At 38.6% G+C, this 16,605-nt stretch overlaps 1 protein-coding gene across 1 annotated transcript in view; it reads left to right on the top strand.

Moving 5' to 3' along the window:
• The first annotated feature begins 250 nt into the window (after positions 1-250).
• The window catches only part of gps1 (G protein pathway suppressor 1), a 35,178-nt gene continuing 18,823 nt past the window's right edge, over positions 251-16,605 (top strand). The window contains exons 1-6 of the mRNA XM_078401108.1: positions 251-360; positions 8,567-8,659; positions 10,683-10,864; positions 12,294-12,458; positions 13,523-13,658; positions 15,851-15,928. Coding sequence (XP_078257234.1) covers positions 316-360; positions 8,567-8,659; positions 10,683-10,864; positions 12,294-12,458; positions 13,523-13,658; positions 15,851-15,928 — 699 coding nt within the window. The 5' untranslated portion in view covers positions 251-315. The remainder of the gene's footprint in view (positions 361-8,566; positions 8,660-10,682; positions 10,865-12,293; positions 12,459-13,522; positions 13,659-15,850; positions 15,929-16,605) is intronic.

The following is a 16,605-nucleotide window of genomic DNA, read 5'->3' as shown; positions in this document are numbered from 1 at the left end:
CGCAGGCGTCACGAAGCTCCGTCCTATACCCGCCATCTTTGTGCGGGGCAGAAACTTGCCCCCTCCCGTGCTTCACCATTCGCGCAGACGCCCCGTTTTAACGTCATGACGCATCGTCCCCGTCGCCATCTTTGTGCGTGGCAGAGTGCTCCTTCCCCGCCGCACGCTTCATCATCCGCGCAGACTCTGCGGGGCATCGTCCACCGCTTCTACGTCACGACGCTGCAGCGTGCCCGCCTGCGGAGTTTGACCTGTCACCCCAGTGATGAGAGTGCCCGGATGCGGAGCTGCTCTGTGGCCGCTTCGAGTCGCTGAATGAGGGAGAAAATGCCCCTTCCCGTTCAAGTGTTAAATTTTCAGGTAAAGTGGCGGCCGCTGCCCCACCAGAGGGCGGATTACAGCGCGCTGGGGGGAGGTTGACCCGGCCGTGGGCGCGGGGGTGCCGCGGCGCGGCGCTGGGACGGGCCAACATGACAGTTGGTGGCTGGCAGAGTGAACCTGTTACCAAGGCTCCCGGGGAGCCCGGTCCGGCCCTGTGTCCTCACCGCCCCCCTGCCTGCCCCGGACTCCCTCTCCCCGTCTCCCCATCTTCCTCCCGCAGCCTGAGCACAGTGATGCCCGCTGATGGGCCTAACCGCTTAGGCTTCCTACTACCCGCCCAACAACACACTGCTATCCCCCACTGCTTTACAGCAAATGCTTCTGCTGTTCCGTAATCTAATTGTGGTTTATAATTCCTTGATTAATATATCTTTATTTAAGGTGTTTATGATAATACACTCTGTTTCTCACCCAGGAGTCCACTCTCAATGTTGCTATTCCCTACTGCATGTGTCTTCAGATCAGTAATCAAATTGTTTTATAACTTGTTTGATTTAATTTCTGCAAATATATCTATATTTCAGATGTTTTGGATCATAAACTGAACAAATTTACTGGTATTAAACAATGTGAAATGTGGGAAGTTTAGATAGGCATATGGATTTGTCAGGACTGGAGGGACATGGATCAGATGTAGCCTGAGCACAGTGATGCCAACTGATGGGCCTAACAACTCGGGCAAGGTGGCTGGGCTCATGTCACCCTCCCAACAGCACACTCTTGATACTTCTATTCCATATTGCTTTATTGCAAATGTCTCTGATAACATTACTGCTAATATACCTTATTCAGGTATTTTGGACTATAAACCAAGCTGAATATCTGATATTTATTAAATACTTTGAAATGTGGGAAGTTTAGAGTGGCAGATGGATATATAAGGGATGGAGGAATATTGATCAGATGGAGCCTCAGCAGACTGATGCCTGTTGATGGGCCTAACAGCTCAGGCTCCCTGTTGCTTGACCAGTCACCCACTCTTAAAGCTTCTATTTCCTACTGCTTCGTAAGGTCTGTGTTCAATCTAATAGTATTTTATTACATTTCTCTGATTTACCTTGTTTCAGGTGCATTGGATCATAAACCAAGCAGAATTTCTGGTATTTATTAAATACTTCGAAATGTAGGAAGTTTAGATAGGCACATGGATTTGCAGGGAATGGAGGGATATACATAATGTGCAGGCAAAGGAGATCAGTTTATCTTGGCATCCTGTTTGGTCAGATATTGTGTGCTGACCAACCTACCCCTGTGCTGCACTGATCTATGTTTGGTGGTGATGGGGCTCAGCTGGCTAGTGGGCTAAATTACAAGAATCCTTGTGGGCAATAGCATTGATTTGGATGCAGGATGTGGCAGCCAGGGGATTAAAATTTAAAGAGGTTTTTAATACTGGAAAGGAAGAACTAGCATCAGGGATGGTGGTCAGGTAGCCACTGAATGGCATTAAGAGAAGGAAATTTTCCATGTTGGTCTGACCTCTGTCACTCCAGGCTCGGCAATGTGAGTGACTCTTGCCTGCCTCCTGACTTTGGTGCACATGGGATAGACTATAAATGCTGATATTACAAGTGATTCAATACAATAACAAATATGTTTTTGAAAAAAATATGTTTGCATTCCTGACGTAAGAGCAACTGATTCTTTGTTATGTCTTTTGTGTATACAATTTTAGGTTAAGAATTTGATCAACACAGATTAAAAACCATTTGTATATTGTAAGCATCACACATGTTGGTCAATGTGGAATGAAACTATCCAGTTTGAAATAGAATTTTTATATATTTAATGACTACCATTTTTGTGTGTTCCTCATTTAACAAAGAAAGGAAAACGCTCCAAGCCCATCAGAAGTTCGATATATATTTTTTGCTAGACTTTATTTTTGGAATTTGATGCTTCTAGCCTTTAGTAATCGTGAAGAGAAAACTTTGCTTTTCTGCCCTGAACAATTTTTAAATTTCTTCCTTGATAAGCCTTCTGTTTAGTTTCTTTAAAAGTTTGAAGAGGGATGGAAGTATTAAATACAACCCCTTCCCGTTTGGAAATAAAAACAGCGCTAAAGCATTTTTCTGGGCATCATTGGCAATTTCTCTTCCCATTACTTCTAACCTTTCTGTTCATTTGGTGTGTCCTTCCAATGTCATCTCCCTCTCAAATTTTTAATCTCTGGGTTGGCTCCTACCTTTGCCACAGCACCAGAATAACCTTCACCAAAATTCCAAACAACATCCCCATTGATGGATGTTTACCCTCATTGACTTTTCACTGTTCAATATGGTTGACATTCTCATATCTCTTCCGTCATCCAGCTACGTAAAGCTGTCTTGCATGGTTCCTTATTTATGTTATTACCCTCCCATCATCGTCATCTCTGAGGTCTCTGAGTATCATTCTTAGTTTTCTCTTATCGAGTAGCTTTTAAAGGGACATTATCATTAGAAATTTAAGGTAGGATTTGCACAGATAACGCTCAATCTGGTTATGGTAGTAGATTTGACCATTTTACTGCTGTTTGACTGCTTGTCTGGCAGGCTGGAAGAATTAAAACTTAATTTAGTTCAACTTTGACACTGCATAAGCCAATGCCTTAACACCCTTGGAAAATTCTACACTCTCACCATTGACCCCATCCTCAACTGTGATCACTATCACAGTGAACTAGACTGAATCACTTTCAACAATATCCCTGTTTGCAGTCGTGGCCTTTTCAGTTTGAAAGCCAAAATAATATCCATCACTAAAGCGATGTAAATTTCATTCTGCGACCTTTGTAATATTCACCATACTTCAATTGCCCTGTGACTTAGACCCTTGCATGTGACTTGTCACTTCTAAACCTGACAACCCTTCCTGCTGCCCTCAGAGCTTCCGTCTACCAAAGCTCCAAATTGCCAGATTTACCTTGTGAAGAAGACCCTCCCAGCCTATCATCCTGATCTCCAATGATGACATTTATTATAATTGTTGTCCGCTGATCCTCCCATTTCTTCCTTCTTCATGGAGACACAAGGAGCTGTAGATGCAATGTACAAAAACAAATATTTCTGGAGTAACTCGCCTCTGGAGAACATGTATTGGCGATAGGCTCTACCAAATGGCAAATGGGAAAAAAATGGGCTTTAAAAGTTTTGAATGTGTATTTAGTTTATTGTGTATCAAGGCACAGTAAAAAGCTTTTGTGTGCAAACCAGTCAGCAAAAAGACGATTACAATTAAGCCACCCACAGTGTCTAAATACATGATAAAGGATATAACTTAAATAACATTTAGTGCAAGATAAAGTCCAATAAAGTCTGAATAAAGATAGTCCAATGGTCTCCAATGAGGTAGATAATAGGACTGCTCCCTAGTTGTGGTAGGATGGTTCAATTGCCTGAAAGTGACAATTATACTCTTCATACAATGTGAAGATTTATGCTTCTACAAAATTCTCATTCATATATGTTTCTTAATCATTTATTTATAATATGTACTATAATGAATTTTTGCCCCAGTCTTTGTGGTTGAATATTTTGATCGCTGAAAAGACGTAAAATAAGCAGATTGCAAGTCGAGTGTGCATTTAGCCGAGAAAGCAGTCTGGCTTTTCCAGCTTCAAACGCCATTCACTTTAAGTTACGAAGGCTTGTGTTAAAAATGCAGCAGCCCGCAGTAGATATGTGGTGAATGTTCAGGGTTTGAAATTATCACTGGCCCATCTGAACAAGATCTAAAAATTTGTGTAGCAATAGGTTTGTGAGCTTCCACAAAATCACTGAAAGCTCAGTACGCATCAATGAATCACATAGTACAAGAATTACAGAAATACTGTTTTACATTTAATATGTTATCAAAATGCACGTCTATTTAACAAGCAATGTGCTTCCAGTGATCTTGACTTTTTAATTCTTGACTCTTTCAGGAGTTTGATATTTAATCAATTGCTTTACATTTTATACGTTGTCAGGCTAAGTAGTGATTAAGTATGTTGTTTTGTAGTGAAAGGAATGTGATGCAAAAGTTTTACCATAAGCAAATCTGAAATTTGCAAGAAGTCGATAGTCCATACTTTAAATCAATGGATAATTATGTAATAAATAATATAATTATAACTTTAGAACTGTTTGGAGGCTTGCATCTGAATTAGTATAGCTAGAACTTTTAAATTCTAAGCACAAGTATGGAACTGCAATAACTGACCAGAATTTCGTTCCTTTTTCCCAGGCAAGCACTGTGTCAGGGGCAGGGAATGCAGATAGTCAGGAAGGTTGTCGAGATAGCTCCACTCCCAGCTCAGCCACCTCTTCGCTCTCAGACCTTTACCTGACACCACACAGCAGTAGATCAGACTTGTTTCTACATAGCACGGCAGGAGATTTCAGCCTTAGCGCCAGCTTGTCAGCCTGCACTCTGCTCTATGAGGTACCTCAATCACCAGGAAATCTGATGAAGGAAGCATACTGCTCGACAATGGGCGTTAATCTGGTTTGAGATAGGGAAGCATACTGCTTATATGAAGATATTTTAGTCTATATTTTATCCAAGTGCAAAGTACCACGGTGCTGGAAATCTGAAATGAAAATTGAAAATGCTGGAAGCAGTCACCATGTCAGATAAAATCTGCGGAGAGAGAAACAGCTAAAATGTTAACGGAGTTTCTCTTAACAAAGGTGCTGCCTGATATGATGAGCATGTCCAACATTTTTGATGCTCATATTTTGGTGTTAGTACTGGGAATGCAATTGATAATCTTTGTGATTGATAAAACTTTGAGCTCCACCTTGGACCTTTTGGATACCAGGAATTTTTGCACCTGAGCTAAGGAACTGGGATAGTGTCCTGGAAAAAGTTTGAGGATCTTCTGAAGATGATGATGGTGAAATGACAAATCTATTCTAAACTTTAGTGTTCTAAATCCAAATTAATGGTTACTTCATTAAGTATTCTATTGGAGCCAATAATGACATAATATACTATACATTTTAATCCAGCACCGGTGGAATAATTAGTGGAGTACTTCTGAAGCAGGGCTTCCTTTGGTTAATTTGTTTACACATTGAATAGGTTAAAAAATGTTGTTTTCCTGTTACTTATTCTGCACACTGCCATTTATTTGTAAACGAGTAATAAAGTTCCATTGGTTTTGCATTGATACTGTCGAACTTCGAGTTAGTAATTAGTGGAACAGAGCTGAGAATCTGTTCATCCTAAGCATTCATGATTAGCCTGATTTAATTAACAAATTGGGAACATCATCTTATTAAAGTGATCAAATTTGGAAAAAAATATCTAGAAATTATGTGGGGGTGTTATTAACATTATCCAGGAAAAGCATTTGAAATGCAGACAAAAATAACTTTTAAATTCTTTACAAAGCAGCGAGTCGAAAGGCCTATTTTATTATTAGGTAATGATTCTTTGCACCCTTGGCATACACAGTAATGTCCCACTGAAAACATTCTGTGGATCCATTCCAGGAGAGTTAATGAACTGCATAGAGATCACTTTAGTAAAACAGTTATAATATTTTCCAGTGTTCCCAGGAACAATTATGAGCAATTTATACTGTGCCTATTCATGCATGCCCATGAGGTTCTGGCTTTAAGGTTGCTACCCAATTACATTTCTCTCATCAGTGCTGCTTTTGAATTTTGATAGTGCGCATGCTACAGTCATAATGGTTGAAGATGTAAAGTCACCCAAAGTTTAAAAGCAGCATTGTTGATCTCTTAAATGCATATACAGGCAGGATTTAGATTTGTTTCACTGTTTTAAAACATGCAACTTTTATAATTCTAGGTGTTGACTGCATCGCAGCCACACAAGTAGTTTGCAACGACAAAAATACAATCAATAGAACTGAGACCATCCGTTACCTCATTATGGCAAGGATAGACACAAAATGCTGGAGTTACTCAGCGGGTCAGGTAGCATCTTTGGGGAAAAAAGGAATAGGTGACGTTTCGGGTCGGAACCCTTCATCAGACTGAAGAAGGGTTCTGACCCGAAACGTCACCTATTCCTTTTCTCCAGAGATGCTGCCTGACCCGCTGAGTTACTCCAGCATTTGTGTGGGTATCTTTGGTATAAACCAGCATCTGTAGTTTCTTTCTTCACCTCATTATGACAATTATGTTAATCAGTTATTTTTGAAAGGTATTAACCTTGTATTCTAATGGGTGATTACAGATTAACTGACAATGGAAAGAACAGGGCATTTTGTTTAAATGTGACCTTTTCAATAGCTGACGGTTTTCATCAAAGTACATTTAGCTTCAGATGTTGTTGTAATCAACTTTTGTAACTCATTTCATATATAGAGCAAATTTTGGAATATCAATACATTTTTGAGCTGTAATTGAAAGCAATAGTGATTTCACTAGATTTGAATAGAAACCGTATTTCAGTGAGGGATGTCATTTAAAATTAATGATAGTTTGCTGACACCTTAAGGAATGGGATGTTGTTTGCATCATTGGGCGGGAAGCATTTCAGATTTAAAAAAAAAAAAAAATCCATTCAAGGTGAAATAAAACACATACCTTTGCTTTCTTGCTTTTAACACCAATTTATTTTGGAAATTCTGGAACCCACAAATATTTTTTTTAGTTTAGTTTAGAGATAAAGCGTAGAAACAGGGCCTTCGGCCGACCGAGTCCACACCGACCAGCGATACCCGCACACTAATACTATCCACACACTAGGGACAATTTACGTTTATACCAAGCCAATTGACTTACAAACCTGTACGTCTTTGGAGTGTGGGAGGAAACCAAAGACCTCGGAGAAAACCCACATAGGTCATAGGGAGAACTTACAAACTCCATACAGACAGCACCCGTAGTCAGGATCGAACCCGGGTCTCTGGCACTGTATGGCAGTAGCTCTACCTCTGTGCCACCGTGCTGCCCAATTTTGTTAATGAGTTATTGGACAGTGCTGAATGAACTGCAATTGGTGAATTTTACAAGTAGTATTAATTAAAATCACTAATTTAACATCCATACTTAGCTTGCATTAATTTTGAATTCTGGCCTTTTTTCATTTTTTTTTGCTGTCATTACCATATTCATCAGTGTATTATTTCATGAATCAATGCCATGTTATTAATGTAAACTACCTTTTATGGTATAAACATCTATTTTTCTCTTTTTTCCCCATTGATAGTGTTCTTTCGTAACTGATGAAAAATTCTCATGATAAATCCTCAACATCTCTATTTATCCCATCTCCGGTCTTTAATGTTGTTGCTCACAAATCATGTCTGCCTTTCTCAGAACTCTGCATTTAAATTTCTCCAATGGGATTTCTTCCCCTGCTGAAATATTGGAAAAGCCGTAATCTAAAATGAAAGTGACTCTCCTTGTACATGGGGGGCATGATACAGTTCCATCCTGTACCATTTCATGTTCTATTCCATCGTGATTCCTTCATTGTCCTTATTTCATTGTCTCATTCAATGCAGAGTTGGTTTCACTAGCAGTTTCCCAATGACCCCAAGGGCACTTGTAGAAAGGCAACCACCTCCACTGGCACACCACAAACTCTGTAGGCCCCCAATTATCTTACTTTGATCCATCCTGTATGCTACCCCTTAATGCAATTACCTGAAAATGGGGACACACTTTGAGGAGAACTTCCTCCGGCAGCCATACTTTGTGGCATCATATCAGATGGCAATATTCGTAGCTCTGTTGTTGCATGGAACCAACAGTTTTGTTAGGGTTACGGTACTGAAAGATTAACATTGAAATTAGACAGCTCTCTATGCTAACTCTTGCAAAGCAAAAACACACTTCACTGGAATATTTAGCTGGGCCACAAGTGACTAGAGAGTGGAAAAATAATTCTTTAGATTGCTTTAGACCGGTTCAGCAGTTATGCTCTAATGTGTGGCGTGAAGATGTTTCACTAGATGGTTCTTCAGTTAATGAAAAACGAACATGGTTGAAAAAGTATATTTTTTTCAGCCAAAATATTTTAATGTTGATGTATGTTACAGCATTAAGTAATATTAAATAACATTTCCCTAATATATATGTTCTTTCAAATAGCAATTTATTTTATAATTAAAAATGCACCTTTGTTCATTTTCTATATGCTTTTATTTTAATTCAAGGTATTAATTAGTGGCAAGGATCAGCGTGACCAATATCACCACTAACTTTGTTCTTTGTCCCCACCTTTATCTGTGCCTCTGTAGGGAGCAGTGGAACCAATGCAAATAGATGCTGACCCTCAGGATGATCAGCAGAATGCACCCGACTCAAACTATGTGGTGGAGAATCCCACACTGGTACGTCAGAATTTGGAGGTTCACTAATAGAAGGACAGGTTTTTTCTGTGGGGAGAAAGATTTTTGTTGACCTAGCAAATTGCAGTGATATTGAATGTTCTAGCTAAATGAATGATGGGAGTTATTTGAAGAAAGAAAATCTAGTTGTAAAGGGTTAAATTGAGGGGTGGTGAAGGATGAGTGGAAGCAATTTCATAACTCAACATCAGCAGTGATTTTCTTTTTGGTGAGATAGGAACGTCACTGGTAATCTGTTTCTTCCCCCCCCCCCCCCCAACTTGCCACTGAACTAAGAAGGCAGTTAAGGGTCAACCACAATGGTGAGTCAGGAGTCCTGTTTTGTCCTGACTGGGTAAGGATGGCGGATTTTCTTCTTTGAAGAATGTTAGTGAACAAAGTCAATTTTTGAAACAATCTGATAGTTTTTTGGTTATAATTACTGTGACTAGCTTTTTAAAAATTTGCAAATCCCACTTCATTACTTGAATTTAAATTCCCCCAAATATCTTGGTCAAACGCAAACAAATCTCTAGATCAATTGTCCAGAACTCTTGGCTGCTGGTCCAGAAATTTAACTATGCTACTGTACTCCATATTACAAGTGATTCTTCTGACTGGTGAATTCTCGTTGCAGCTGTATCACTGAAAGTTTTATGGTCGCTTGACTATTTTAATTACTATCTCCTTGAAAACAAATACTGTCCATTTACTGCATATCTATGAAGTAGTGCTGAAGAAGGATAGCTACCAAATGTGTAGGAAGGAACTGCAGATGCTGGTTTAAACCGAAGATAGACACAAAATGCTGGAGTAACTTAGGTAACTTAGGGACAGGTAGAGAAGGAAGAAAGATCACGACCCGAAACGTTACCCATTTCTTCTCTTCCGAGATGTTACCTGTCCTGCTGAGTTACTCCAGCATTTTGTGTCTATCTGAGGATAGCTACCATGTTTGCACCTATATCAATAGCATTTAAAACATATTTGTTAATGAATTATTATTATTAACGACCATTATTGCTTGGCACATCAAATATGGGTGTGCTATAAATGTCCCTATTTCAACATTGCAAACCTGAGTCATTCAATGTCTTGCTTCAGAAATCCTGCATGTTCAGCTTGTTGAACCTATTGAACTGTTCTGTAGAACTGTGATAGTTCAGTCACTAATTGCATTAAAAAAACAAGAACTGATTTCTGAATATTAGAGGAATTAAAAAGTCTAGGAATGGAGCAGAGGAATGGTTGAGTTGGAAGATATGCCTTTCAGTAAAGTCATGGTCGATTAGGCTCAAAGAACAATGTTTTGCTCCTTTTCCAATTTCTTTTGTCTTTGTTTCCACATATATTCTGCAGTGATGCCTCAGAAAAAAGTGTCTCTTTTTGCTCCATTATCAATGACTAAGGCTCCAGTTGGAATATCCTTTTCCTAAACCTACTGATCATTTTTCATTTTTATTCCACCCTCAAGAATCTTCTCTAAAATATTCTTTCATCAATTCAGCCTTCAGTCGTTCTCCTTGTCACAGTTTTGCTGATTGTTTCTCCTGCCTTTTATCTCCAAGTGGCTTGGTGTGTTTACAATGTCCTAGGCTCTCAAGATAAACTCTCTGCGGACTGCACTTCCAAAGCACTTTGGGAATGTCATGTGATTAATATCTGATCTCAGCTCCCATCTTTCAAGTGCTGGAGGATATCATTTAACTCGCCTGTGGTTATAGTATAGGAGCATTATTTTTTCACAAAATGTTGTTTGCTCTCTGCCCTGAAAGTGTTTATAATTGAATCCCATCTCTTTTTGTTGACATAAAATATTGCCAGTATTTTAAGATGTGAATTTAAGATTTGTGGAATGGTTTGTTTTAACTATTAACTGAATTTAAATGGTCCCATAAAAGATGATGGTTATGTGGCAAATTAATTGTATTATATTTGGTTATTTTTTAACATGAGTTTAGCTTGAAGCTGTTCTGCATATTTCAGGTGCAATAGTGGTCATCTATATGTATTGTGTGTTTTGCAGGATCTGGAGCAATATGCAGCAAGTTACAGTGGTTTGATGCGAATTGAGAGGCTTCTGTTTATAGCAGAACACTGTCCGCAGCTACGCATTGAAGCCCTGAAGATGGCACTGTCCTTTGTTCAAAGAACGTTTAATGTAGATATGTATGAAGAAATCCACCGCAAGTTGACAGAAGCCACAAGGTATGGCTATAACTGAGAGAGGTTGCATAATTGAAAAGCACAGCACATAAGGGGTGGATAGATCACAACACAGCTACACTTCAAAACATAATCCAGCCAGTGCCACTTTCCCACTCTTTCTGAAGGTGGTTTTTCCCCTCAGGTATTAATAAAATTCCTTTTTGCATTCAAGAGAGAGCTAGATAGAGCTCTTAAGGATAGCGGAGTCAGGGCGTATGGGGAGAAGGCAGGAACGGGGTACTGATTGAGAATGATCAGCCATGATCACATTGAATGGTGGTGCTGGCTCGAAGGGCCGAATGACCTACTCCTGTACCTATTGTGTATTGTCACAATTATTAAGGTCTTGTCCTATCCTGGTCATTCCTCCTCCCCACTCTCGCTGGGCAGAAGATGCAGAAGCTTGAAGGCATGCTCCACTCGTCTTGGGAATAGCTGCTTCTCTGTTATCAGGCTTTTGAACAGTCCTTCCATAAGCTAGAGTACTGTCCTATTCACCTCTACTCCATTGTGGACATTGGACTTTGTCTCTATAATTGATGCGCTACAATGTTGAGAACTATATTCTGCACTCTGTAGCTTCCCCTTTGCTCTATCTATTGTACTTGAGTTTGACTTGACTATATTGATATAGCTTATTAAATGATATGATTAGTCAGCGTGCGAAACAATGCTTTTCACTGTACATGTCTCAACAATAAACCTAAATCCTTACCCAACACTATAATTAACAAGTATCCTTGAACAGGAATCACTTGTTAAACAAGATTTTCCTTCAATGAACATCTTATAGGTTTGTCCTGAAGTGATTTGAAAATGTGACTTCAGGTCTTTATTCTGAGTCTCTAGATTAATAGTCCAGTTATCTCACCTCTATGTCTCAACCTTCGTGCCAATGCATAATTTTTGAATTGGAGCGAACGAATGTGGGCTAAAATTGATGTTCTTTTCGGGATGTTTTTGCGCAGCAGAAGGTAGAAATCCAGGTGGCAATTCATGTCTTTCATTGTTTGAGCTAAATGCTTTAAAATGCCTAAGTATTCCACATGCTTAAGTTTCTTTGGCAGAATTGTAAAGTTTTTTTTTTTAAAGCTCTTGTAATCTCTTGGGAGAATGAGAAATTGTAGTATTGATTGTTCATGATTGCTGCCAGTTGAATTGGATAATGTAGGTTACGAATAGATCACATCAGGCAAATGGGAAATGAATGGGAAAACAATGGGTTAGAGATTCTGTTCAACGCTTCCAGAATGTTAATGGATAAAAAGAAGCTGATGTACTTCTTTACATCTTTATATTTTGATTTCTTCTTGATTGTGTTCTTTGATATTATGCTGACTATGTACAGTCATGGTTTAAGTGCTGTAACTCTGAATTTACTTATGTCAAATAATTTATGAATTGAACTGTTGAGACTTTTCTTCTGCAGGGAAACTCAGGCTGTTCCAGATACAGTGCCAGAGTCAGGTCTGGAGCCCCCTACACTGGACACAGCTTGGGCAGAGTCTACACGGAAGAAAGCTTTGCTGAAACTGGAGAAATTAGACACGGATCTAAAGAATTACAAGGGAAATTCCATTAAAGAAAGCATCAGGTACAAAACTTACAAAAAGATATGAAACATATCTTCCATAGCCAATGGCAAATGTCTTCCATACTCAATTTGTAATGCTGCTGCAAGCAAGTTTTTCTTCGTACCTGTACCTTACCGTTTTTGTGCTGATGATAATAAACAATTTGAAAATTAAGTTTATTAAAGATTATCTGTGTCTGAGCCAGGTCAGGCTACAGATCTAATACATGGCATATCATTATTACCTGTTGGGCCAGGCAACACGCTTCTGCACTATAAATTCTATCTAATTGGCCCAGCTAGAAATTGTCCAGGGTAATACATCAGTGCGGAACTGAAGGAAGCGTAAAATGCCAGAGCTGCTATTTTTTTCATTCGATCTATCATCAAATTCAATGCAGAGTTTCCTAGACTCCAGATTAACTGGGGATTTAGCTCTTTGCGAATTAGAATTTTCTTTGTGCCATTGCAGTCACTGAAACAAAAAAGTGAATGGTTGATAAACAGGTACTTATTATTTTTATTGTCTATTTTTCATAAACATTAAGATTTCACAGGAAGCTTGATTTATGAATTGCTCTGAATGTAGAATCCCACAGAGATTATATTTTGTATTCTTGTGGCTCTCCTCTGATGTAAAAGAGCAAGAATTGACTGGCAGAGGTATAGGATACAACCAAAGTTATACTGCTTTAATAGACTATGATGCTACTTTTTGATTCAATATCCCAGGGCATCAGAAGGGGTTTACCAAAAGTCGGGTTTCAGCATCCTAAAATAATCTCTGCACCGTGCACTGAGAGCAATTACTATGTTTGTGTGCTGAAATGAGGGTTGGCAATAATGTGTGTGCTTGTGTTATCATTCACTACTTGAAGTCATACTAATTTTCCAAATTTTAGAGGCTTAAAATTATAACTTTAGACTGGAAACTTTAGAGGCTTAAAATTATAATTAATATAATTCACCATTAGCTCAGGCAGAAGCAAACAAATACCTATGAGTTACTGGACTTTGTTTTAACTGCTGACATGTTCAAACATGTGAATTTTGAAGTGATTGCAATTTTTAAAATTTTATCTCAGGAGAGGGCATGATGACCTGGGTGATCACTACCTAGACTGCGGGGATCTTAGTAATGCACTGAAATGTTACTCACGAGCCAGAGACTATTGCACAAGTGCAAAGCACGTCATCAACATGTGTCTGAATGTCATTAAGGTATGTTGCAAAAGTCAATTATATAACATTCTTACATTACTATTGACATTGCCATTCCACAACAAGTGGAACAGGAACTATTGATATAATATATTCAAATTAGACAATTCATTATTTTGTGAACTGCAACAACCATAAAGAATACGTACCATATTGAGTAATCTTGCAGAAATCTGATTAAATCAACCAGAATTTCTAATTATCACCATTATTTTGCTCTTAGTGTGAATATTGGCATTAAATTGCTTTGCTGGTGTGCATAAACTCTCCACTGCTTTGTGGTAGTCAGTGTATCAACTCGAGCTCCATTTTCTTTTCTCCTCTCCCTTGATGTGAGAAACATTTTTCCCCTATAAGATACACTGTTTCTTTCTCAAGGTAAGTACTGAAGAGTTTTTGTCCAAATTGAGAAAATTAATTTCAAGTATTACATATTTGTATAATTGAAAATGGAAATTGTCAGAGGGAAATATTCAACCCCATGAGCAGATGAAATGGTGAAAATGTTCTTTTAATATGTTATTGCTTGTTTAATATCCTTGTATTAATGTTTCTCACCTTAGTTTTAAATGTTTTTAGTACCATCAATTTGTTTGCTGAACTTTCTGATCATATTTTCAAAATAAATTAAAGACTTCATTAATTTATGCACCAAGAAATTATTGAAATTAATTTCTGTCCTTGCTAGAACTATTTAGACCATATATTAGTTCATTCTGAAGGGAATTTGGTTGAAAAGATGTGTACAAGCTGTGTCTTACTGGTTACTTTATTTACTCCCATTTGTCAATTATTTTTCTTCCCAATCAAGGACCATCTTCTTGTGAAAAATAGTTTAAAGTTGTTTTACTTTTCAAACTACTTGTTTACTCTGCTTCCTTCAATATTTTCCTTTAGGTCAATCCTGGAAATAGAGATAGAAAACAAAAGCCAGCAATGATTGTAATCGATCTGTGTAGAACTGCTGCATCCTATCCCCACATCCCTTTATTTAACAAAGTTATGGTTATTTATATTATGTACAACACCAATTTGTTAAATTTTGTCATGATCAATATGCAAATAGTAAGTTAGCCTGCTATATTTAATTGTCAAGAATGCACCCTGCATTTTCAATTATATGTTGAATAAATCATGTGTTATTTTTTAAGTGGTAAAGTCAACTCATGGGAAATCAATAATGTCGATCCTGCTGCTCAGCCCACAACTGTGCCAGCTAAAAACTTCCATCGTTTTGCAGCACGTCCCATTGTGATTCAAATGCCCCGAACACAATAATGACAGAACAGTACAGGAGCAGGCCCTTCAGCCCACGATGAGTGTGCTAACAGTGATTACTACTTAAGTAGGAAAATAACTGCAGATGCTGGTACAAATCAAAGGTATCGCAAAATGCTGGAGTAACTTAGCGAATCAGGCAGCATCTCAGGATGCTGTCCCATCTTTGTCCTGCTCCCTCCCCTGACATCAGTCTGAAGAAGGGTCTCGATCCGAAACGTCACCCATTCCTTCTCTCCTGAGATGCTGCCTGACTCGCTGAGTTACTCCAGGATTTTGTGATACCTGTGATTACTACATAAACTCATCCCATCAGTCTGTTCATCTATATCCCTCCATTCCCTGCCTGATCATGTGCCTATTTAAAAGCATCTTAAAAAGCCAACATAGAAGTCCAAAATGCTTTTAAATGGCAGATAACACTTGGCCTGAACATGGTGCCCAGTCATTAAAACCAGTGCCAATTAACTAATCTCAATCATGCACCTAATCTCATGCTAACTAATAGCCTTGGTTTGGTGCCTCTGTGTAAATATTGAATCTTGCCAGCTCAAGCCACAGTTATCCCTGCATTCATTCCCCATGTGGATTAATGTTCAGTCTGATCTGACGATAACATCAGTCTGACCTCAACCTGACCTACACTTTCCATTCATATCAGTATAGTCAAAATCACGAAGAAAATGCCTTGGTTTAAACTGGTTTCATGAGGAATGCTGGAGTGGAAACACTAATAAAGCTAAAAATTATTTGGTTGTGTTGCATTTCTTCCTGTCTGGTACCCATGAAACTGTAGGTAAAATTGTCATTTTAAAACATTAATTGAAGTTTGGAAGATCACTGAATGGGACATTTGAATTAAAGACCGATATCTGTGTTGAATGTTTAAATAATATATAATTTGCTTGTTGCAGGTCAGTATCTACCTCCAAAACTGGTCTCATGTTCTCAGTTATGTAAGCAAAGCAGAGTCTACTCCAGAGATTGCAGAGGTCAGTAAATTCATCCGAGCATTGTATTCATATTTACCTTATTTGAATCTGAATTGTGCGAATAAAGCATTAGATGATCTCATAATAGTGCACCCAGCATTACCCATTTCAAATGTTGGAATTGCAGCATTTTGTGGAGCAAATAGCAGATATGAGTTCTTTGTATATATATATTTATTCACAAAATGCTGGAGTAACTCAGCAGGTCGGGCAGCATCTCGGGAGAGAAGGAATGGGTGACGTTTCGGGTCGAGACCCTTCCTCTGGGTGCTCCGGTTTCAACTGACTTTGTATATATACTTGGGCAATTCTGGATTTTGCACATAAATTCTTGTTGTATTAAAAGTTCCAAGGATTTTAAAAAATGTACAAAAGTTGATCTCTGATAGGCAAAGCATCGGGGATTTTAATCACGTTAAAGGTAGTGAGCCGAATTCTAATGAAGCTGACCATCTTGTCCTTCATATGTAGCATTTCTCGAATCTCACTTATCACAGCAGAGAGATTCTGCCAAACTCTGACTTGCAGGTAGTTGGCGAGGCTTTGTGGTACTGGGAAGTAAGCTATACATTGCATCATACTTAGTTCATTACTGCTGTGCTATTTAGATAACTGAACTGTTTGTGGTCAATAGTGAGTTGAAACCGGAGCACCCAGAGGAAATCCACACAGTCACA

This window comes from Rhinoraja longicauda, chromosome 6 (assembly GCF_053455715.1).
Source record: "Rhinoraja longicauda isolate Sanriku21f chromosome 6, sRhiLon1.1, whole genome shotgun sequence".
In the NCBI taxonomy this organism is placed as follows: Eukaryota; Metazoa; Chordata; class Chondrichthyes; order Rajiformes; family Arhynchobatidae; genus Rhinoraja; species Rhinoraja longicauda.
The sequence above is the reverse complement of the archived record's forward strand: the minus strand, read 5'-3'. Positions and strand labels throughout refer to the sequence as shown.